Source organism: Cydia pomonella, chromosome 22, assembly GCF_033807575.1.
Source record: "Cydia pomonella isolate Wapato2018A chromosome 22, ilCydPomo1, whole genome shotgun sequence".
NCBI classification, from domain to species: Eukaryota; Metazoa; Arthropoda; class Insecta; order Lepidoptera; family Tortricidae; genus Cydia; species Cydia pomonella.
The window spans coordinates 13,565,582-13,590,634 of record NC_084724.1 but is presented as its reverse complement, the minus strand read 5'-3'; the positions used below and the strand labels follow the sequence as shown (position 1 = coordinate 13,590,634).

Below are 25,053 nucleotides of genomic sequence, written 5' to 3'. Positions count from 1 at the left end.
AGGAATTCATATTAGGAGTTTGCTCATTCGAATTAATGTTACAATTTATTACCAGCAGAAGGACGAACGATTTACATGCGCTCTTTTTTGTAAATAATTTGATGCACCAGACATTTTAATTACAAGCTTTTACAGTGAATATGGTGCAACATTACCGCAATAGTGCGATAATTAGTACATTAGGCAACTGACGAAAATGTATGGGACCATATGTACTGTAATAGTACATTTCAACACACTTGCTCAAAACGGCGTTTTTATTCCACCGATTTTTGGCTCATAATCCTAGATATTAAACACGCGTGCTTTTTCAGTATATTATAACACTCGTGCTTTTTCATTATATTATCCGACTGAGTTAAGAAAGTAAATAATTGCTAATAATATGTATGGATGGAAACGGAGCCTTCTTAAATTGGTCGAGTAGATTTTACAACGTGGACTGGCGGTGCGGCAGGCAGTATGATCAGTGATCGGAACTATGGGAGTAAAACTTTAACAAAACTTGTTAAGCGGACATAAAATAGTGCATACAGCCCTAAAAATATTCCTGTCCATAGGGATAGGAATAGTATAGTACTTACAGCCATAAAAATATTTACATTCATAGATATTCGAATATTTTTAAGACTATAAGCACTCTTTTTACGTCCGCTTGATAAGTTTCATTAAAGTTTTACTCCCATAGTTCCGATCATTGAGTATGATAGATGCAAGACTGCATGCATAGTACTAACCGATTTAACAATTAAAATTTGATTAATATGAAAGTTTCTTTTTTCCTAGCAAGTGTGTCGAAAAAGGTCGTATGAAACGCGTATTTTATGATCATAACACACATCGGCTTTCTTATTGCGCGCTCGCTTGTAGCTCGCGCGCACAATATCGCCTCGTGTGTAATGACCAACGTAGCACACTTGTATCCCAGCAGTATATTGTGTCACAATAGTAGTGTGCTACATTGGTCATTACACACGTAATGACCAATGTAGCACAATGTAACACAGGAAGCGCTGGTGGCCTAGCGGTAAGAGCGTGCGACTTGAAATCCAGAGGTCGCGGGTTCGAACCCCGGCTCGTACCAATGAGTTTTTCAGAACTTATGTACGAAATATCATTTGATATTTACCAGTCGCTTTTCGGTGAAGGAAAACATCGTGAGGAAACCGGACTAATCCCAACAAGGCCTAGTTTACCCTCTGGGTTGGGAGGTCAGATGGCAGTCGCTTTCGTAAAAACTAGTGCCTACGCCAAATCTTGGGATTAGTTGTCAAGCGGACCCCAGGCTTCCTTGAGCCGTGGCAAAATGTCGGGACAACGCGAGGAAGAAGGTACACACGTCCACCCGAGGCGATATTGTGCGCGCGAGCTGGAAGCGAGCACGCAATAAGAAAGCCGATGTGTGTAATGATAATGACCGTAATGAATTCATACGACGTTTTTCAACACATTTACGAGGAAAAGAACAAGTCTGATAATTTAATTTTTGAAACAGTAAAAGTAATTCAAAATGGTGGCTTCCACATATAACATCAAAGATCATATTTGCATCAAAGCGTTTTTTAAGCTAAAAAAAAACCAATTTATTGAGGTTTAAAACACGTTTTCCGAGAAAGACGGAGCGTTTTTGCTGGTTTTCAGTACCCCTAGTGTAAATATTTTCGACAGCGAAACGTGACGTACGCGTTTGCGTTAAGTGTCATTTTGTATGAGATTTTTGACTTTCCAAAACGTCCCGCTTGGCGCGCTGTTCAAAAACCCATACAAAATGAGACTTAACGCAAACGCGTACGTCACGTTTCGCTATCGACTAAATTTACACTAGCAGTGGTATCATGGTCGCATTTTTATCACCTGTCATGCCATGCGTCACTTTCGCACTTACATACTTGTTAGAACGTGACAGGCATGGTGACAAATGATAAAAAGTCGACCATAATAGCCCTATAGGGGTACGGTTGTACAAAAGTTTCATATGCCGCTGTTTAAAAGATTGAAATATTATGTGCACGTCATTTTCAGTACTTAAAATTGACATTTTCGTCACTATTCAAACTAAAAACATACGAAACTATCGCCCCGATTCGAAGAATGATTAAGACACGTTTAAGATCTTGGAAAGATCTTTAAAAGATCGATAACTAAACAACATCTCAAAATTGACGTATATTTCGATTCCGCTGAGATCCCAATAAGATCTATCTACAATATTTCTAACGTCAAAGTGACATTGGTTGCCCGAATCGAGTTGCTTCTGTCAATTATACGACAAACGATATCTAAATGAGAACTTATCGTTATCGTATTTCATTTTTTTTTTTATACTACGTCGGTGGCAAACAAGCATACGGCCTGCCTGATGGTAAGCAGTCTCCGTAGCCTATGTATACCTGCAACTCCAGAGGAGTTACATGCGCGTTGCCGACCCTAACCCCATCCCCCTCGTTGAGCTCTGGCAACCTTACTCACCGGCAGGAACACAACACTATGAGTGGGGTCAAGTGTTATTTGGCTGCGGTTTTCTGTAAGGTGGAGGTACTTCCCCAGTTGGGCTCTGCTCTAGATCTGGAATGACATCCACTGGCTGTGCCCTACCACACAAGGCGAGATGACATTCACATTGCCCATACCTCTCTTTTGGACGTAGTTTAAGGACATACCCGGGTCCAACCGGGTTTCATTCTTCGAATCGGGCCGTATTTCGTAACCAATACGGAAAAGCGCACGGTATTTTTTTTCTGTGCGCGATCTCACTGCGCGCGCATAGGCATAGGGATGGCATAGGCGCGAACGTAATCGAAAATATTAAAAATATAAAAATGTGAACATTTTCGTATTTATAACCGATGGATTGGGACCAAATCGTTTTTTTATGAAACTATATTCATTCATTTAATTTATAAAAGAATGTTATATATAAATTATGTTTGGCGAGATAAAATCTCTTTGAACTTTTAAAACCATTTAGTTGGTTTAAAAAAAGTACTATTCGGCTCCGTTTCCATACATATTATTTGCTATTAGTTTCCTTCTTAACTCACTCGCACTATCATACATTACACACAAAAACTACAATTTAATGAAAAAGCACGCATATTTAATATTAGCACAATCGGATTAAGACCAACCTCGAAATCTCTAGAACAGAAAAATTTGGTTGGCAAGTGAAATTCGGTATTACAATTTTCGGCGAAAAGGCAGGATGCCGGTACCATTGAGCAGGTCTGATGATGTAGATATTTAATTGTTCTTGTCTTTTTCCTTGTTCACTTTTTTTTTTGCTTAATACCTTTTCACTAGGTGACATTTTTTCTCTTAATTTATAATTTATTTTCTTATTCTGACATGTTACTAAAAAAAATTTTTGTCTCTTAATTTTTAAATCATATTATTTTTACTTGTTGACATTTTTAGATTTTTTTTCTCGTATTTTAAATTTTTTATTGTCAATTTTTTTAAATTACTATGCATGTTTATTTTTAATTTTTGGGCTATCTATTTGAGCGGCCGATTTATTTGAATTAGTTTTAATATTTATTTTTATGATGTTTATTTTCGATATATTTTTTGTATGCATGTGCCTAAATTTAAGATTTTACAAACACAAAGGAATATTGTTATTGAATAAAAATGATGATGATGATAGGTGGTAGCCATAGGAACTCAGTGATGAAACAAGGCAACCTTATCTGGAAAAGAATTAAATAAATAATAACAGCAGATACTTTTGGGGGATTGTTTCATCCGCTACTATTGATGCTGACTCATGAGTACAGGCCAATTTCATATGAATTCCGTATATGCCCTTGTCCTTATTACTGTAAAGTAAATACGAAACACGCGTCGGTTCTTTGATATTGGTTCATTGGTTCTGATTGCTTTTTTTATTCATTGAATGTAACATTGCGTGTTCGAATAAATGGCTCCTCCAAATAAATTTCAAAAGTATCTAGAGTCACATCCGGAAGAAAGCTTATAAGTACAAAAGATATGGGACACGAGGAACACGAAAGATTTTAGACACGCACTTCTGAGGCAAAAAAAGAAAAAAAATGTATTAGGTTGAAGTAAATTTCGCCTAAACATTTTTTTTTTATAAATTTTTGAATAGAAAATTAATGTTATAGTAAAACTAGCACTGAAAACGAATTTTTAAGGTTTTTTTTTGTAAAACCTAGTTTTTGCAAAGATTACAAATGTCACTTTTTGACCTCTATCAATAAGGATATTTAGACTACGCTCCATAATGGTATTATCGCCATCAAGAAGGAGTTTTGCACTAAGTTACAATAAGAAGATGTTTTTTTTTTTCAATTGGTATCAACTCTGAAACTAGGCGAAATACAGAAAAGTTTGTATAACATTTTAGTCTTTAAATGTGGTCAGAAATACATTGTTAAAATGTTTCGGGTTCTCGTGTTACACCGTGTAAATTCACCTACGTAAAGGCACACTGGCTAAGCAAAAATTTAACACTTAGGTAACCGAAACACTTATTCACAATACACACCAATCGCATAGATATTTATATACATACACACAAACATCCAGAAGTCATTTAGGCTATTTTTTATTTTTATTTATTTATTTTCCGGCAATCATGCGCAAGAAAATAGTATCTCTACTAGGTCGAGTTAGAAGCAGTCCCAACAGTATTCTGAATGCTATTGCTAACAAATATGATAGCCCAATCCTCGCTCATTGGATTGGGCAAATAAAGGGGTAGCAACTGGCCCATATTGAGGGAATAATTAAGCAATGTTTTGTTTTCACATAATACTAACAACTATGAAGCCTGATCTTCGAAATAAAGATATTTTATTATTATTATTATTTATTATTTTCAATTAAGTTTTCCATAGCTTTTGTACATCGTGTCCATATTATCCATTTACTGAGTGCCACCTCCATCCACTAGGCGTTACTGAAAATCATCGTGGCGGAGTGTGCCATGTGGCTCATACCGTGACACCATGCTGAGTGAGGACCATTTAGCGCAACGCTTAATTTGGTATTGTGCTAATAAATGTTCACAGTTTTGTATTTTTTATTAGAAAACTCGGCCAATAGCATGTCGGTCCTTACCCAGTGTAAGGTCCCGTAATTGCCTGGTCGCAACAATAATCAGACTTAGAAGGGTTTTTTTTTGTAAATCTATGGACATACTTCATAAGCAAAAGCAGTATCTTCCCAGCACTTATTTTTTCATTGATTTGAATTTGTTCATAATAAAGAACTTCGTGTACAATTTTTGCTACAATAAAGTGAACATTTCCGAGAATATTGAAGAAAAATATTTTCAAATGAGTCGTCGACACAAAATGAAGGCTTAAGATGTTTTCCCGAAAATCATTACACATCAGTGAAGGATATTACGTTATTAATTGACACAGTCAGTAAGCCATGCCCCTCCTATATAGGTTTGATTAAACTAAAGGTTTGTTAATGAGCAATTAATATTAATTTACAGTTAAGTTATAATCTCCACCGACCATGTCCCTTCCTGGAAAATCCCTTTTAACGACCTCCAACCCTACACTTATACAAGCAGAAGGTTATAAAGTAATATATAGTTATTATTTATTCATTTACCTACTCAAAACTATTCAGGTAATCTCCGATCTACTTGAAGTAGGCAGGAGAGGTAACTAATCGGGTGAGGTGTTTAAATGATCTCCCACACGGTCTTATTTACAATATAGATTTGAGGTTCATTTGAGCTCAACGAGGGGAATTTAGGGTCAGCAACGCGCGTGTGACTCCTCTGGAGTTGCAGGCGTACATAGGCTACGGAGACTGCTTACCATCAGGCGGGCCGTATGGTTGTTTGCCACCGACGTAGTATAAAAAAATTGTCAGTTTGGAAAACGGCCACGTGGCTCTCTGCCACTGACTGTACCTAACAAGAATAAATACTAAATATTAGTACTCTGACATTGGGGACCTTTTACATCTCCAGATTTAATGTGTTTTTAACCATAGAGACTATACATCTCTATTGTATTGTAGTAATTATTTATTTTAAGATTATTATAATGTAATGTTTACCCAGGTATTGGCTGTTGTATTTATAAAATGTTGTTATGTATTTTTCATGTCACTATATGATGTTACTGTAAATGTTGTATTGACTTGTAAAAGAGCCCTTGAGGCCTACTTGCAGAATAAAATTTTGAATTTTGAATTTTGAATTTTGAATTTTGAATTTTGAATTTTGAATTGAATCAAGTTTGTGGCCATTGCTGTATCAGAATTATTTCTTACGACTCGATTCGACCTTTAATATACGTCAAAATTTGCTCTATATACTCGATATTTCTTCAAAAACGTCACTTTTGACACTGACATATCCAATCCAAATCGTATCTAGAGAAAATGTCTAACGTATGATAAAGACCGAATAGGGCCGTTACACTAAACGCATGTACTATAGTGCCGCCCTGTGTAAAATGCACGAGATCCAGTACCCCTAGTGGAAATTCAATCGACATCATAACGTGACGAACGCGTTTGCGTTAAGTCTCATTTTGTATAGGATTTTGAGTTTCCAAAACGTCCCGCTTAACGCTTGGCGCGCTCTTTCTAAATCACATACAAAATGAGACTAAACGCAAACGCGTACGTCACGTTTCGAAATCGAATTTATTTACACTAGGGGTACTGGTCGTTAGCTCGAACTTAGGTTCCTTTTATTAAAAACCCAGTGTTCTAATTTTAGACGTGACGCAAATTCAATTCAATCAAAATCCTTTTCAAAGGCCTTTTTACAAGCGGTTAATTTCGAGTTACCGCAATATTTTCTGCACCTGTAGATACATATTATCGCCACGCTATGAAAATCCATTGAAAACTTTTCATATACCCTCGTCAATAACGCTCGAATTGAGATTTCCATTAACAGATAGGAATTTATTTATAGTTTCAATTTTATTCGTGGCTGGCTTACATCTCGTCGAGCTGCGATAAAAGTACCAACGTCTGTTACCTGCCTCTACTTGTTGTTTATTTTCACGCCCTTTCTATGGTTTTGACTGCCATGTTTTTTTCAAGAAGTGTCTTTTTCTGATGTTTGTTTTTCGCTATTATACAAGCTTATATTTACCTTGTAATATATGTACGACCAAGGGCAGCTTTATTGTGCATAGTGCGACCGGGCATTTAAGCCTAAGTTCGGTTTCGCGAGCCATATATTTACGTGCTCATCAGAGGAAATTGTAAAGGTCACCGTTGTCGGATACGACATGAAGGACTATATATATATATATATATATATATATATATATATATATATATATATATATATATATATATATGTATGTATGTTGTGCGGGTCAAATCTTCCAGGCAAAATTTGACCCACTTCAATTATTTTGATCACACAATACAATATTGTTCTGGTGGCCATAGGAACTATAGTAAAACGACGTAACCAATTGTGTTTAGTTCAGTTAAAATTGTCTCCATAAGTATTACTTGTCTGTTGAAAGAACAGTACAATCAGCGACAAAAGATTGTATCTAAATTTAATTTTTGTCAAAAAATGTACCTATTACCCTAGAAATTTAAGATTTTCCAAATAAATCCGGCGTTACTTTGTAGAGTTCCAAAATATACTAAAGAATATTTTCTTGCTTCTGCTTCTGCTTCCTCAAAAATGTGGAAATTATGTGGAATACGATAAACTCAATAAAGCAATCGCATAGGTAGTGATAGTGCAACATCATAGGTACTGTAGGTAGTAACTTATCGATATAATTTTATCGACACGTTTTTAAATCCTTATATATAATTTTCTGTCAATATAGTCCTCAATATTAAGGATTCGACTTTAGTACCTCCGTTTTTATTCCTGGTTAAAAAATACAATAACGCATTCACTGCCAACATTTTCGTAGCGCTACACGCGTAGCAGATTCTAGCGTTTTTCCGCTTTGTAGAGGAAAGCGACTACGAACAGAGCGCCCGCCGAGCGGGTTCCCGGCACTCAATGTGATAAAGGAGTTTCACTGCCAATACCTGTAACCTATTCAGGAGATATTATCGAGTACAAACATTGAATCAATGAGATATGTGCCATATCTGCAATATGTCCCAAATGAGGGTGTGATGTAATAAATGTATCCACCGTTCGTTATCTCTAATAATAAAATATCTGACGTCTGTCTCAAATCTTATCTTTACCATGGCTCGTTTGGGTTATGATTAGGGCACAGACCACTTGACTATACGAAGCATAGTATACTGTTACAACTTAGATTAAAATTAAAAGTGGAACTATTACTTGGGTGAGACTTGAACTCACGGCCTGCAGCGCTCTGCCAACTGAGCCATGACCAGAAAATTTTTCCACCATATGAATCTAGGGGACCCTAGCAACATCTACCGTAAGAACGTTACACTTTTTAAACGGCTACCGGAGTTCCAAGTCAGATTGGAAATTCAACAGTTACGATGTGCTAGCCATACTAAATTATTTTTTGAGAAGCAGAAACGTCTGCGTTCGATGCTATTAAGCTTCGAATAAGCATCATTTGCAAATATTTCTGCTTGAAAAATTTAATTTACTGTTAGAACGTCTCGCGGTCAACACATAACCACCAAATATCAAAATTTGGCGACCGGTTTGGCCTAGTGGGTAGTGACCCTGCCTACGAAGCTGATGGTCCCGGGTTCAAATCCTGGTAAGGGCATGTATTCGTGTGATGAGCATGGATATTTGTTCCTGAGTCATGGGTGTTTGCTATGTATTTAAGTATTTATAAATATTTATACTCGTATATTATATATATCGTTGTCTAAGTACCCTCAACACAAGCCTTATTGAGCTTACTGTGGGACTTGTCAATTTGTGTAATAATGTCCTATAATATAAAAAAAAAAAAATCAGATCGCCATGGATTGCGTAAAATGGATTGAGAAGCATTTATAAGGCGACCGCCGGATGGCAACTGCAGCTGCATTAATATTTTTGCTCCGGCCTTGGATACTGTCAATACTCTGGGTAGGGGTCCGTAGTTACCATTTTGTCAGAATTACAGAATTAGAGAGACGGTATTAGTAAGTATCAAGCATAAAACCTTCGCAGCGCTCTCTACGACTTCTACTAAACATTTTGAGAAAGAGAAGACTTTTTCCAATTACTCTGAACTCAAAAATAGCCAATTATATTCGCTATAAAGTATTGAAAAAAAAAAAAAAAAAAAAAAAACTATTATTTTACGATTTTTTCATATTTTTCGCACCCATGGTTCAAAGTTTTTTCAAAAAATTGTTGTTGGAGACCCTTATTCGTTTTGAAAGACCTATTCAACAATACCCCGCACTTTTGAGCTTTAGCGAAAGAAGAATTTCAATAAAATACATTTTAAATTGAAAGACGCTAGTTAAAAAAAATGTGTTTATTAAACCGCCCTGTGGCCATGCATGATTTATATATCCATGCCAAATTGCAGCGACATAGCACTAACGATCGCAGAGCCAAGCCGGACGGACATGGCGAAACTATAAGGGTTCCTAGTTAACTACGAAGCTCTAAAATTAGTGACAAATTGAACGTTATAATGCCGGCAGTAATGTAGCTGCAACTACCATCCAAATGTTACCCATAATATATGATGTAACTCGCATTTCGACTAGAAAATCTCTGCGTGAACACCATGCATCTATTAAAAGTAATCTATGGACTGGGGTGATATCGAACCTACACAATTTATAATTGAAGGGCACGAGAGCTTTACTCTCTACTTCTGGGTTAACGACCACTAAAGTTACACCCTACGCATTGTAGGGACGATAATAGTATTAATGTTCAGATTAGTAGGTATGGCGTACCTAATTACTGTACTGCCTCATCTCTTTTAACTTAAAACTGGTGCCTTTATGAACTGACCTCATGGCTCATTTAAAAAAAAAAAAAACAAATCTTTAGTAAAAATATACACAAAATTTTATTCTGCTATCTTTCGCATGCTCGGGTATCAATATTAACACGAGAAGATAAACAACAACTTTGCCCCCTTGTAAAATAAATAACAATTGAATTGCCGCATGTTTAAACAACGATTTTCCGTCTCGATAACGGTAGATATAGCTCGGTGTGGTTAAAATCGCGCAACGTTGCTTTATTACATCCAGTTCTACACGTCGACTGTAATGGTTTTAGCGTACTTTTCATGTATGGGCTCCCAACTCAACTATATGATTCATTTCAATACGCTGTAGCTAACTATAAAAAATAAACCGGCCAAGAGCATGTCGGGCCATGCTCAAAGCAGGGTTCCGTAGTTACTCTTCCATCATAATAAGCTAAACTGGAACTTAAAGTATAGTAGACTGTAAACTAAGGGTGAACTGTGAATGTACGTCTTTTTATTATGAAGGGGAAACTTTTTGCGATAACTCAAAAACAGCTAAACTGATCATGTCCGCTATAGTTTTCATTTAATGTCTTTCTTAAGCTATACTTCTACGATTTTTTTCATATTTTTTTGACCTATGGTTCAAAAGTTGGAGGGGGGGAAACATTTTTTTTTCCTTCGGAGCGTTTATCTCCGAATATATTCACTTTAACAAAAAATATTTCTTGAAGACCCCTATTACTTTTGAAATACCTTTACAACGATACCCCACACTGTAGGGGAGGTACCCTAAAATTTTTTTTTACATTTTATTGTACGACTTTATTTTCTTTATTGATATAATGACATATCCATATCAAATTTCAGCTTTCTAGCACTAACGACCATGGAGCAAAGCCTCGGACAGACAGACGGACATGGCGAAACTATAAGGATTCCTAGTTGACTACGGAACCCTAAAAATGACCAATTACGTGTCGTCCCGCTCCCATAAAAAAACTAAAGGGGCACGGGGCGCGGGGTCGCGTGGAGTCGCGCTTTTATGTATTTTGTATTACATTTTCGTACTGAGATACAAATTTTAATAATTATTTAGGTTTTATAGCAAAAAAAAAACATTATTTGAGATGACTCGTAGAAAAAGTATTGTATACAATAATGATATAATCAAGCTTTTAATCTCGTACCTTTGGCAACTCTGCAAGCTTCGTTAACTAAACACGGTACTCGATTAAAAAGTTGTCACCTAAATTAGTAATTTACAGGGGTCGGACAAAAAGTGCGGATGACGTAAAAATGACGTAATCTTACACACAGGATGATGTTTGAGTTTGTATTTAAACTTCCGTGTGACATGTAGTAACAAAGTAGTATTAATGAAGTAACAAAATAAACGTAAATAAATCCATGGAATTAATAATACAGGTGATAGGGTGATGTAGTGAATAAAATAAATTTCACGAAACTTGTTACCATAAGGTATAATTATTTGAAATTAGTTAGAACAAGTATGTGGGATCCTCAGATAAATAGGTTTAATAGTCAAAAGTGGGAACAGTAGGTAAGATTAGCAGTATACGTGTTTGTCACGTACCTCCAAAAACGGAAAATTGCCACAATATTCGAGTAAAGATGCATGACATGACATTTTAGATCGTTTTCTTATACATTAGTAAATATAAATTTTAGCTAAATATAATCCTGAAGATACAATAGCTAAACAGTAACGAAGTCAATTTATTGTTCATCTGATTGACAATGTGTCAGTCAAAAACGTACTTACTCATTTCAAGTGGCGATATCGTTTAATAAAGAGGTTGATAAATGATAAGTGATAATTGTTTATGAAAATCAAAAATACTATGTATTTGAAATCATCCTATAAGTGGTTTGACGTCATGCGCACTTTTTGTCCGACCCCTGGCTAATTTATATATCACGATTATATAAATTACTAATTTAGGTGCAGTCTCCTACCTTCGAAACAGCAGCTGTAAATATTTAATAGTAAACAAACGAGTGATGCAATTTGAATGTACGAGTAATAATTTTCTTTATGCTGTTAGTATGTATGTTAACATTATGTACTTAATAATGAACCTCCAGGTCTATGATTCTTAAGTATGTTAAGTACTCTACATTGTACTTCAAATCCATTTGTATATGTGACTGTTTGTGTTCTAAATAACATAAAAAAAAATAACTCACTAACAAAATATGTATGTCACTAATCATGGGACATTTAAGAGAAAATTTGGAGTATTTTTGATATTTCACCGACATCTGTAAAATTTCTACCGCCTTGTGCTGCAAAAGTTGAATGTCCAATTCATCCTTTATGTTTTCTATGTATTTAATGAAAGCTACTGCAACTGGTTTTAATATTATTAACCAATTAAAACGATGGTTTTTTGCTCCAATCATGGGATGTATGGCGCCATTAATTTTCAAACTAACAAAATATCAATGAAAAATTTAACTTAAGCAACTCTTTGGCTCTTGTTTACGGTAAAATGTTGCCAGCGATTAAAAACTGATGGTAAATACTTGTTTTACAGGATTTGTCTATACCATCCCATTACTGGTGCCTGTTCCATTATAGGGGTGTTTACTATATCTCTTTTTCGCCAGAGCTGGCGTAGAAACTCAGTCGCCTAAAAACGGAACCCCAAAATCTGGGAAGGTGCTAATAAATTATAGAAAGCCGAACCGTGAATACAAAAGACAATGAATCTTCAGAAACACTATTAAGCATGATAGATATGATGGCTTCCCTTTTATTTGTTTGTTTGTAGAAAGCTAATCAGAGTTAAGAATAACAATAGCATCCTAAGGATGAAAAATTGTAAGGCACTTTGAAACAAGTGTAGCATTACGCCTTTTTGATATCGAGCTAGTCGAATGACTTTCTTCTGAGCTTCATTACTAAGCTGAATATCAACCATTGTTCAGATTCCTGTTATTGTGTTCTTGTCGTTGTAATCTCATCTGAGAAATTGCCGAGGATCAGTACAAAGCCCGTTCTAAGTCAGGGGAAGGCCGGTAGATTTGCCCGGAGGGCCTATAACAGCCGCGTTGTTAACGCCTGGCAAACGTGACTGAATTTTAACCGAATAAAAAATAATCGACCGAGAATATGTCAGGCCATGCTCAGTGTAGGGTTCCGTAGTTACCATTCTAACAGAATAAGTTAAACGGGAGTCATTAGTAAGTATCATGTATTATAAGCATAATGGAGTACCTTCGCAGCGTCACGTCTTTTTACTAAGTACGTATCTTATCTTATCTTTTCTTCTATTTTTCGGGACCCTTGCGGATACACTTCGACCCATAGGGATCTTTTGTGTAGTTGCCCCCTAAGGATAGATCCGTCAGCTACTCAAGAGCTTTTTTGACCATCTTTCGTAATTCTTTGAATTTTACTTAAAGGGTTTCTCTTTACTTCTGAGACAGCCCAGTATTATACATTTTTATGCACATGCAGTAAGAGTTTTTCCTATAAATATCTGTCCTTTGTAGAGGAATGTAAAGTGCATGTTTGTGCCACACTTGTCGTTTAAATACTTCTTAGCTCTTTTTGAACATGTGTGGGTTTGTCTTGACATAAAGGCAGGTCTCTTTTATGTACATGCATGGCAGAGGTAAAATTACCATTTCATTGAATAGTGGTCTACAACTTTCTAAGAACCAAGCTCCACAAATCGCACGTATGCATTTCTTTTGTAGTCTGAAGGCTCTAGTTATGTTGGCTGAGTTTCCCCATATCAATAGGCCGTATGATAAAACCGAAGCTACATAGCCATGATATGCATTCATCGCTGTTTCTATTGATGCAATCTGCCGTAGTCGTTTCAGTGCGTATACGAAGCAATCGAGTTTGTTACATATAGAGTCAATATGATGTGTCCACTGACAATTTTCATCAATGATTATGCCTAAAAACTTTGTTGTATCTACTTGTTCCAGAGTTCTGTCTTTATATTGTACTTTCAATGGTAAATGATTGCTCCTGTAATTATGAAATTGAATAAAAATTGTTTTTGTTATGTTGATCTTCAAATTGTTATAATTTTGCCATGTTATTATGTCATTTATAGCCGTATTTATATCTTCCTCGAACGTTTCTGGATATTCACATTTGACGATCGACGATTGATGACGATTTGGAGTTGTCTTCTGCTAAGTTTCCAAAGCTTTTTGCTACAGCCGGAGTCTACTCCTTGTATGAAGAGCTTTGAGTGCTTTAGACCCGTCAGACTGTCCCATTCTTTTTAGTGTCTGGTCTTAGTGTGGTCTTTGATAGCCGTTATAATGGTTCCCTGTGAGAGCCCCACGAATGGTTCCGGACCTATGTGGTTACTGACAGATCCGGCTCTGGCAAGTTCATCTGCATTTTCATTGCCTATGAATCCCTCGTGCACTAGGATCCATACCAGTTGCACTTTGTTTTGTCTTCCAAACATGCCCCACACCATTGCGTTGAAACGAAAAATAAAAATAAAAGAACATTTTGTATAGGAGGTACCCTAAAATGTTGTTTTTTCTGGTTAGTATTTTACCGTTCTGTCTCCATGAAAGATTTATGTAGCCAAATTGCAGCTTTCTAGAACTAACGGTCTTATCAACGAGACAATTCAAAAAATCCCAAACACAATTAACTTGCGTTGTTTCATCACAGAGTTCCTCTTGCCACCTCCCAACTCCATCGTCAAATCAGCTCGATGGTACCACAATATTGCATTGTCATCCGACTTACATAATATGTAATGCATAATATTGTGTATGCAAAATTTCAGGTCAATCGGAGATCGGGTAGTGTGTCAAATTTAGCTTCCAAGATTTGACACCAACAAAATAACACAGGGCAAATAATAAAAACTTGTAAAATAAAGGCTTGTAATAAGCAACATTTTTCTCAAGGTCCTGTTTTAATGATGGGTTTTATGAGGAATGGATTGATGGATTCACATGCAGATCTTGAAATTTAAAATGTTCCTGAAGCTCGAAACTTTGTGACATGACTATTTGGCCGGACAGATACGAGTCCTGGAGAATGCTGCTTCACTCATAACAAAAAGTTTAAACTAATTAAATTAACTTAACAAGAAGGATAAAATAAAATATTATCCTTTTATTATGCGCTAATAATTGATATGTGTAATGTATGTACAGATTTACCTAACTGTTTGTCACATCGCCTTCATGTCCTTACATCGTGGTGCATTCGAGTGTGCCTTCTGCAGTCCGAGGATTCCTGACGCGGCCAATGATGACCCCTATATATGACAGTTCATTTTTGTATAGAGTAAATGTCAATGTCAAATGTTTTTGGACTTTTTTTTTGTATTTATAACAAAGCTTGCGACTCCCGTACAAAAAAAAACTAGATTAAAATCACAGAACAGTGAATAAACGGGTCTCTTCAGTCCTTCAATTAAGCCCGGGAGAGGTGCCAAATTGATGCTTAAATTCGAGCTTGGGATGCCCCCTTCACACAACGAACTGCTTGGAGTCGAAATACAGGTGAATATTTGCTTAAATGTACCAAACCGTAAGAGAGGTGGACTGGAAATACGAATAGCTGTAATTAGGAGATACAGTCGGTGATTATATTTTGGAATATACTGTTACAAAAGGAAGAATAAGTATGAAGTTATACGTAAATTTTTAGCACAGGAAAGACATTAAATTATAGCTAAACCTAGAACTCTTCCCTCATTTTCCGTCATTAAACGGCAAAGTGCCCGCAATGAAGTTACCGGGATTTCTCCAGAGCACATTCTACCGCTAACTTCATTCCCAGGACAAAGGTGAACCCGGATCGGATCCTCTTTGAGGAAATTAGGATTGGCTGAAAAAAATTACAGAAATAAATAGCGAGTCGAAACTTATTCATTTTATATTAAAAATTATTTATAGATTTATAAAAAAATCAATGAAGAAATGAACGCCGGAAAACTTTGCGTGGCCTCTTACAGTCGAATCAGTTTCCAATTTGTGTATTTTTATCATACAAAATATTTTAGCAAATAATTAAATATATTGTTATCAAACGGATTTGGATGTGGTGGCGGACAGTTGGAGTCAACGAGACTCATTGAAATTATGCTTTGTTATAAATCTCCTTACTTCTTATATCTATGATGTATTGTGATTTTTTATTTGTGTTTTCGTAACTCTATGTATAATTAATTCTAAACATTATCACTTCAAGCATTGAATTAGTAATAATTTTACATAAAAAAGTTAATGTCTATATTATCAAAAAACTAAGCCTAAATTAGCCTGAGGCATTGTTCCCAGGACACTGGCCGCGTTCCCTCTCTGCACAGTGAGGCTAAGTTTTTGTGCGCAAAAAGCGCCAGCTCGTAGGTCGCCAGACACCCAGACTAGTTTAGTAGAAATTTCTTTTACTAGTTTCTTGGTGTCAGACGACCAAGGACCGAACTTGGCTAACCTCGGTCAACCTTTAATAGAGATAATGTAACTAGATAATTGGGTGGGGTAAATAAATCATCGGGGAAACGTATAAATTTACCTAACCGAATTATGTCGATGTCCCTCTTATTTTAATTAATAATAGACCGTTGGTTGTTACGTAAGCTAGTGGATAAGTTAGCTTTATATTAGTAGATCTGGTTTAGCTTGTCGTAAGTAGTTTGTTAACTTTTATTTGAAACGAGACGCAATAGAGTAAACTAAGGAGTTTCTTCGGCGATTTTTCTCCTAGTAATCCACATCCCCGGAACCGTCATTATTGTCAATAAATATACCTAATAAATTTGCGATAATAAATTTAAATTTTACAAATCGCCGTGCGCCTTTCTTTACTAAGTAGTTCAGACCTTCTATATAACAGTAATTACATCTAATTACTAGCTTTAGTATCTAAAACTTAAAGTATGGTATATTAATCAACCCCAATGCCATCACAGACTATACTTTCGGTTCGGTATAATCGGTTCAGAAATGACGGAGTTCTGAGGTAACAAACGTACAATCGAATTGACAACCTCTTCCTTTTTGAAGTCGGTTGAAAATAAATTCAATGGATTTAGTACAAAACAGATCCTAAAGAAATGAATGGAATTGAATGCTGGAAACGATCTGCAAAAAGTGCTGACGAGCGAATGTGTAACTACTTATGGTTTTTTACACTTTATTTTATTTATACCAATTGTATCTCCTGTTACTATTGGCACATGGGTGCTACATCATATGTTTTAGGGTTCTCTTCAACTAATACGAGCTTAGGGGCCCCCAAAATCTTCTGCGCCTCAGCGATTGGCAGCGCGGCAGCGACACGCGAACCCAAGTCGCGGTCTACGAGGTAAAGGATCTCCAGCGTTTTCTTTTGTGTTTCTTCAATAGCGTTCACCATTATGTTGGCTATATTTAATGCCATCCTATTCCTCTTATCCTCCGTATTAACGTACGTGTTGTAGAAATAAGAAGACTCTCCAAGATCCGTCGACTGTTTGAACTTAAGTGATATCGCATCTTTAGGTTTCGCTACGTCCACATAAGGAACTGGGCCGTTGAACGAGTTCTGATAGTAATTTGGCACATCTTTCATATTATCTAGCACCGGCGGTAAACCGTCACGGTTATATGTCTTCGAATACTTCGGATGATTAAATTCAATGTTATTATGATTGATGCCTAACCGGTAAGTTTGAGCATCTCGGTAGGAGAATCTTCGCGCTTTGAACGTGTCGTCGACCGGTCCTGGTATTCCGGGCACCAAATTACCGGGATTAAAGGCCATTTGCTCGACATCCTTAAAATTATTCTCAGGATTTCTGTTTAAGATTAAGCGTCCAATAGTTTCTGTATGGTATGTCCCATTCCTCCATAAAGCAGTCATGTCGAAAGGATTGTAATTAAGCTTAGGAATGTGGGACTTCGGAATAATGTCCATGTCTAGTCTCCAAGAGGGGTAGTTTCCTGCGGCTATTGCATCGTAAAGGTCTCTGATGGAGTAGTCAGGGTCATAATTTCTAATAGCCATGGCAGCTCGTTCAGTGAGTAACTCCAGTCCCTGTTCAGTCATGAAATTGAATCTCACGAAATAGCTGTCACCGTGTTTGTTAACAATCTCGTATGTGTGGATAGGAAATGCGTTCATTTTCCTGTAGCCATTAAAGATACCGAAATCTGATAACAGCCACAATATCTGGTGGATAACTTCAGGCGTAAGATTGATGAAGTCCAAACGAGCTGTAGAATCGATAATGAATGTCTTAGGATTCCTTTTGAAAGCATGAGCCAATGGACTGAATAAATGTGGAGAATTATACAGGAAAACTGGAAGCGACAAGGCGAGAAAATCTAAGTTGCCCTCGTTTGTGTAGAATTTGGATGTTAAAGCTCCCGTCTCTCTCATCACATCTACTCCTCCGCGACTTTGGATCAAATAGGAGAATCGGACGACGACGGGGGTTCTCTTCCCAATGCCATTGAAGACATCCGCTTTGGTGTATTTGGAGACGTCGTTGGTAACTTCGAAGTAGCCGAAGGCGCTCGTGCCGCGCGCGTGGACCGAGCGCTGCGGGATGCGCTCATGTTCGGAAGCAGACTGCAGGTCCCAGAAATGCTGACTGTTGAAGAAATCTGTGTTGAGGGTGACTGTCTCCCGCACCTCCACCGGTCTGCCAGCGGTAGTTGTCAGCACTCCAATAGGTTTCTGCAACGGATGCATAGATTAAAGAAAAAAAAATCGAAGAGAACGTCTTCTTAATTTTATTGTCCGTGTTTTATTTATATAATAAATAAATAAATAAATATTATAGGACATTATTACACAAATTGACTAAATCCCTCAGTAAGCTCAATAAGGCTTGTGTTGTGGGTACTTAGACAACGATATATACAGAATGATCCAAACCTAGACGTCCAAAATTTTTTTTAGAATGTTCACGTCGTGGGCTATCACTATCAGAATATAAATAAATTAAAGGCTTTTCCCCAGAATTACATAATAAAAGTTAAAAGTAGAAAAATTCACAACTCGAAAAGTACGAAAAATCGGCTAACATACATGGGGTATATTCTGAATATTCTTATAGCAAACAACGTGAGCAATCTAAAAAAAATTAGTATGGATTTTCGCAAAGTAACGCCTGATTCTATTAATTAGATTTATACCGCGCGTATTTTTGATACGACCACATAATCAAAGAGCAGTTCGTTTAGGCTGTAAATAACACACTTTCATAGGTTTTATTAAAAAATTTACGACTTTTATTTTTTCATACAAAAGAATTCAGCAAGCAATGTATCACTACTTTGTTTTAACTCAAAACGTCTCATTAATGACGCGACGTCACAACTGTCACAAGTAATCATGATGTACGAAAACATTGCCGCTGGAAAAAATGCAAATATAATTATTATCTGATAGTGAAGGCTAAAATAGAAAAATCTTTCAAAATTGTGTTATAGGACTAAAACCGACGTCTAGTTTATGTTTGAGGTTATATCAAAAATACACAATGTATTTGGCCTACGATAATTTGATCACATTTTCAACTTTCGTGCAGAGCCTAAGTGGCTCCCTATGCATCTTTGCCGAAACTTTCATATTCTCTCTCATCTTTATAGCATTCTTTTCAACCCCTCTACTCCTTCATATCTTAAGGAACGTTTTACTTATCTCTCCTCCGTCAGGCCTTCACGGAAATATCTACTTGCTCCCCCTCCATCATGTACAAAATTTAACAATGACTCCTTCACGTTTCGAGCTGTTCGCCTGTGGCACAGTCTGCCGTTAGACATTAGGTGTGCAAAAACTCTTTTAAGCTTTAAAAACCTACTGTAAAATCATTACTTGTCTCTTGCTTAGTGTTCCCCTGTCTGTAGTATATTTATATATGTATGTATATTTATTTTGCCATTTTAGATTTATTTAATATATTTATGTATACTGTTTGCTTAATGTGTGTATAACTTTCTTACTCCTCTTATTTATTCGTGCACTACCTCTTTGTTCTTCATATCCTGCTTCTCTAAAGTTGTCTAAAAGAGATCTCTTACAGCATTAAGACCGCCTGTTGCTACCTTTATTTATATTGTAAATTTTGTTTGAATTTGTTTTGTATGTGGTGCAAAAGAATATTTATTTACTTAATGATGGCCTTACATTTGTTTAAGAGATAGATGCACATTACATTTAGTCCACTTATGCTTACCGGATGTGTTACATTAAACTCCTGCAACTGCCGTTGGACAGCGTCTAATGTGACGTTAAGGTAGCGGACTCCATGTGCATCATTGGCTATGGCAACGCAGACAAACGCTACTAGCCACTGCATGGCTCAAGATGATAGCGTGCGAAATACGAAATCTCTATATATTACTACTTCATATAATCGGTTACATCCTACGCTCTTTAGTATGGATGGATATCGTTAATTAGAAGATATGCCTAGCGGAAAAAAGTATTCAGCTTCCATTCTGTTTGTGTGAATCTAATGCTAATATTTCTGCCTGATTATAAGTGCGTTACACTCGCAATCATTTGGTTTTACATCAGCGGAAATGGGTGAACACGAATAAATACAATTCCAATGTAATATTCATCTCGTTTTGTTTGTAACTAGATTTCTTTTGTCAATTAGTTTTAATTCCTTCGTTTACTGCATTCATTTCATAATCACACTAAGTTTGACTGAATGCTATTCGCTATACATCGTATCTGCATCTATTTAAAGGTTTTCATGCAAACATGTGCTAATGAAAATTAGTAATTAGCTCAAGAAAATTAATATAAAAATAGTTTGTGTAGTTTTGTAAATTGGTACAATTTTATACATTGTGGTGTCCAGATAAACATACTAAAAGTCCTCGAGGGTGGGGATTGTGCTGACGGTGTAGGGGTCGGAGGGAGAGGGGGTGAGGGGTGAAGGTACCTTTTTTCAGATTTTTGCTCATGTCTTGAATATACAAACAGCATTATAAATACTTCGGACAAAAGTTTTACCATAAAATTTCATACAAATGTGGTTACATTTATTTTAACTCTATGGTCAATACTTTAGGAGCTACAGGGTGTTTAATTTAGAGACAAAAAATAGACGATTTGGGAAAACGTTTTTTTTTTCATAATTGTCCATAACAAATCTAATTTTTGGCGTAGAATAAGCAAGCTTAGTCACTTGCTGACCAAATATTTCAAAAAAACCGACCAAGAGCATGTCGGGCCATGCTCAGTGTAGGGTTCCTCGACCGATCAGGTTCGCTATAGTTATCCTTGTAAGTTTTTACTAAGCTTTACTTTAACGATTTTTTTTTCATATTTTTGGTCCCATGATTCTATGGTACTTAAAAATGTTAAGGGAAGTAGGTAGAGGCCCCCCTCAAATACATTGTTACAATACATTGTTTTTCTTTGAGAGCAATTATTTTCGACAAATATTAAGTTTATCAAATTATTAGTTCAAAAACCAATATAAAACACGCTTTTATAAATGCACGTAAAAACCAAAAAAAGTCCATTACGTGACCTTTCTCACAAGTGCACACACGACTATGATACGATATTCCATCATGGAATGCCAGTGCCTATCTTCCGGCTTCATCATCAGACCTTGAAACCTAATCGTGGTCAAAGTTCATTACAAGATTTTTCTAACAAATCCAAACACAGCTATGATACGATGTTCCATCATGAAGTTCCAGTTCATATCTTCCGGCTCCATCATCAGATCAGTTCGACAGTACCATATTACATACAGCTGCCGATTTTCATGACGCTACGATCCTTGGAAGATGGTTAAATTAGTTACCTTAGCTTCCATTACATAGTTACATACAGGTCGACCTAATAAAAGCGTGTTAAAAATGGTTTATGACAACCCATATAAGACCTATTCAAGGACACCCCACACTATAGGCACAGAATTACAGTGTTGAGCCGAAAAAAAAACCCACTTTTAGTGTAGGCGAGCCACCCTAAAAAAATTGTATTCTTCTAATTTTTATTTTACGAGTTTATCGGGGTAACTGATTTAAATATTCAAACTAAATTTTATTTTATAGATCCATTGTTCAATAGTTAGAGGCTTGGGCGGAAGGGACGATTTTTTTTTTCTTTTGGAGAGATGATTTTCAAAATATTCAAAAATTGTTGTTGAAGACCCTTACCTATTCGTTTTAAAATACCTAACCTAACGACATCCTGTACTATAGGGTAGAAAAGTAAATAAATCATCTCTCCGTTACGTTTAAAATATTTTTTCACCTCAGCAGCTCGAACAAGGGGACTTTGCTGCTTAAAAACAGTTGCTGGCAGTCCGTCCGTCTGTCTGTACGTCTGTCTGTCTGTCCGTCTGACACCAGGCTGTACCTCATGAACCGTGATAGCTAGACAGTTGAAAATTTCACAGATGATGTGTTTCTGTTGCCGCTATAACAACAAATACTAAAAAGTACGGAACCCTCGGTGGGACGACTCGCACTTGTCCTGTTTTTTTTGTTGTTATAGTGTTGGCGTAAACAACAATTACAACGAATAAGTAGAGTACCTTTTTTATTTACTTATTAATTTAGCGAGTATCGTTTGAAACTTTAATGTCTTTCAATAGGTCTTACACATACCTACCCTAACCGGGATAGGAAGGCTGATATCTGAGTGGAATGGAATGCTTGAAAGGATGCAAGACAGATATTCGTAGATGTAAGTTAGTTTTTAATTAATAAATAAGTAGTTTTTAAGTTATGAATCTACGTAACGCTTTGGCGTAAGCTGTAATGTTATGATAACTTGATTCAAATAAATAATAACCAAGTCACATAGTAGCAGTTTTCACTGAATTATTCCAGAAATTATTGTAAAAATTTGACAAGAATTGTCAGTATTTCTAAAACAAGACCGATTTCACAAAAACCATTATGACATTTTAATCTCTAAATGTGGCCAAGAATACACCTTTAACATTTGTCGGGTTATATTTACCCACAAGACCCACGGTGTATTTTTCGATGACTAATAACTAACATAATTATATTATTATTTATGCTCACTTTTATTTTTTCGTCATACATACGTCATATCACATCATATTGAGTAATGCGACGAAAGAAAGTCGAAACTACTGTACATGCAACCACTGGCATGCTCCAAGCATACTGATCCCAAACGCAAAACCAGAGTGTCTTGTATTGTTGTAATTGACCGAAAAATTAAAAACCATACAGTTTGGGTGACTTAACAACTTGATCATTCATTGTAGTTAAATCTCTCCTTGGCTGCAAACGGTTGCGAGAATTGCCGCCATCCCAGGCATTAAAAAGCGAAGTGCCCTCAACGAAGTTACCGAGATTTCACCGCGGTACATTCGACCGCTAATTTCATTTCCACGACAAAGGTGAACCCGGAAAAGATCCCTTTGAGAGAATAACGGTTGGTTAAAACATTATAGAAATAAATCAGGCGTCACTCATTATTTATTTAGTATGAAAAACTTATTTACATACTAATAAAATCCTTCCGGACACTTTTTCGGGACTATTGTTTCCGAAAATACTCGTTTTATCAAAAAATTGTTGTTAGAGGCCCGTATTCGTTTTAAAAGACCTATCCAACGATACTCTGCAATATTGGGTTAAAGCAAAAAAAATAACATTTTGTATGGGACCCTAAAAATTATTATTTTCTAGGTTTTATTTCACCGTTCTGTCGCCATGCATTATTTATGTATCCATGCCTAATTGCAGCTTTCTATCACTAACGATCACAGAGCAAAGCCGCGGACGGACGGACAGATTAATATGGCGAAACTATAAGGGTTCCTAGTTAACTACAGAACCCTAAAACGAACTTTAAGTTCAAAGTTCATTAAGTACAGTGCTAAGCGGAAACAAAAAAATAGATGTGGAAATAATTTTAGTGGATGTTGTACTTCCTACCCCTCAAATTTTGTGTTCCATTTTGCAGTGTTTGATTATTTGTAGAATAACCGGCCAAGAGCATGTCGGGCCACGCTCAGTGTAGGGTTCCGTAGTTACTCTTCCGTCACAATAAGCTAAACTGGAGCTTAAAGTATAGTAAATTGTTAACCAAGGGATGAACCGGTACCTTCCACCCGAGTTAAACAAATAGGCAAATTTGCATAATCAGTACCTAATTAAAGTAAGTCTTTTTACTATGAAGGGAAAACTTTTTGCGATAACTCAAAAACAGCTAAACTGATCATGTCCGCTATAGTTTTCATTTAATGTCTTTCTTAAGCTCTACTTCCACGATTTTTTTCATATTTTTTGGACCTATGGTTCAAAAGTTAGAGGGGGGGGACACGTTTTTTTTTGCTTTCGGAGCGATTATCTCCGAATATATTCACTTTATCAAAAAATGTTTCTTTAAAACCCCTATTAGTTTTGAAAGACCTTTCCAACGATACCCCACACTCTAGGGTTGAAGCGAAAAAAAAATTTCACCCCCACTTTACGTGTAGGGGAGGTACCCTAAAAAAAAAATTAATTTTTAGATTTTATTGTACGACTTTGTCGGCTTTATTGATTTATATATCCATGCCAAATTTCAGCTTTCTAGCACTAACGACCACGGAGCAAAGCCTCGGACAGACAGACAGACAGACAGACAGACAGACGGACATGGCGAAACTATAAGGGTTCCTAGTTGACTACGGAACCCTAAAAACGATCGGAGTTATAACACAACAACAAATGTACAAAATAATTTTCATTACATTATCGACTTATAATAATTGTTTCTAATTATGTTGCTATTTACTTATAGTTTTTAAGTTTTGCGGCGTCCTAATTTTGACGGTTTTGGCGGGATTGCTCTACGACATACATACTACAGGGAGTATAAGCTGCGTGGGCGACATCAGCTTAGCAAAATAATATCAATTATTTTAATTAACCCCATTTTTGATGCTTTTTAGGGTTCCTTAGTCAACGAGGAACCCTTATAGTTTCGCCATGTCCGTCATCCGCGACTTTGTTCCGTGATCATTTGGCATGGATACATAAATTGTGCATGGCGACAGAACGGTTAAATAAAAACTTAAAATAGTACCTGTTGCGCGAGGCCCCCGCAAGCGCGAGGCCCCGGGCGGTTGCCCCGTTCGCCACCCCGCTGCCGTGCTTTAAGCGCTTGACTCAAGGCAATGATTAGGTTCCTACTAGTTATGTCTTTTTCCCGAGCATCGCTGTCTCGAGATTCAGGATT

The 25,053-nt window shown here is 36.5% G+C and overlaps 1 protein-coding gene across 1 annotated transcript; it reads right to left on the bottom strand.

Moving 5' to 3' along the window:
* Positions 1-15,238: 15,238 nt before the first annotated feature.
* Positions 15,239-20,903, bottom strand: LOC133530052 (catalase-like). The gene is made up of 2 exons (XM_061867868.1): positions 20,048-20,903; positions 15,239-18,543 (listed from the first exon to the last, which is right to left on the bottom strand). Exons 1-2 carry the CDS (start codon positions 20,168-20,170, stop codon positions 17,050-17,052), a joined length of 1,617 nt encoding a protein of 538 aa, XP_061723852.1. The 5' UTR covers positions 20,171-20,903; the 3' UTR covers positions 15,239-17,049.
* Positions 20,904-25,053: the final 4,150 nt, after the last annotated feature.

What these genes read in the sequence shown, in the direction of transcription:
- LOC133530052 (XM_061867868.1), bottom strand. Translation starts at nt 20,170, where the DNA reads ATGCAGTGGCTAGTAGCGTTTGTCTGCGTTGCCATAGCCAATGATGCA. An exon ending in AGTTTAATGTAACACATCCG is followed by an intron (nt 18,544 to 20,047) that starts GTAAGCATAAGT and finishes CATCCGTTGCAG; the next exon opens with AAACCTATTGGAGTGCTGAC.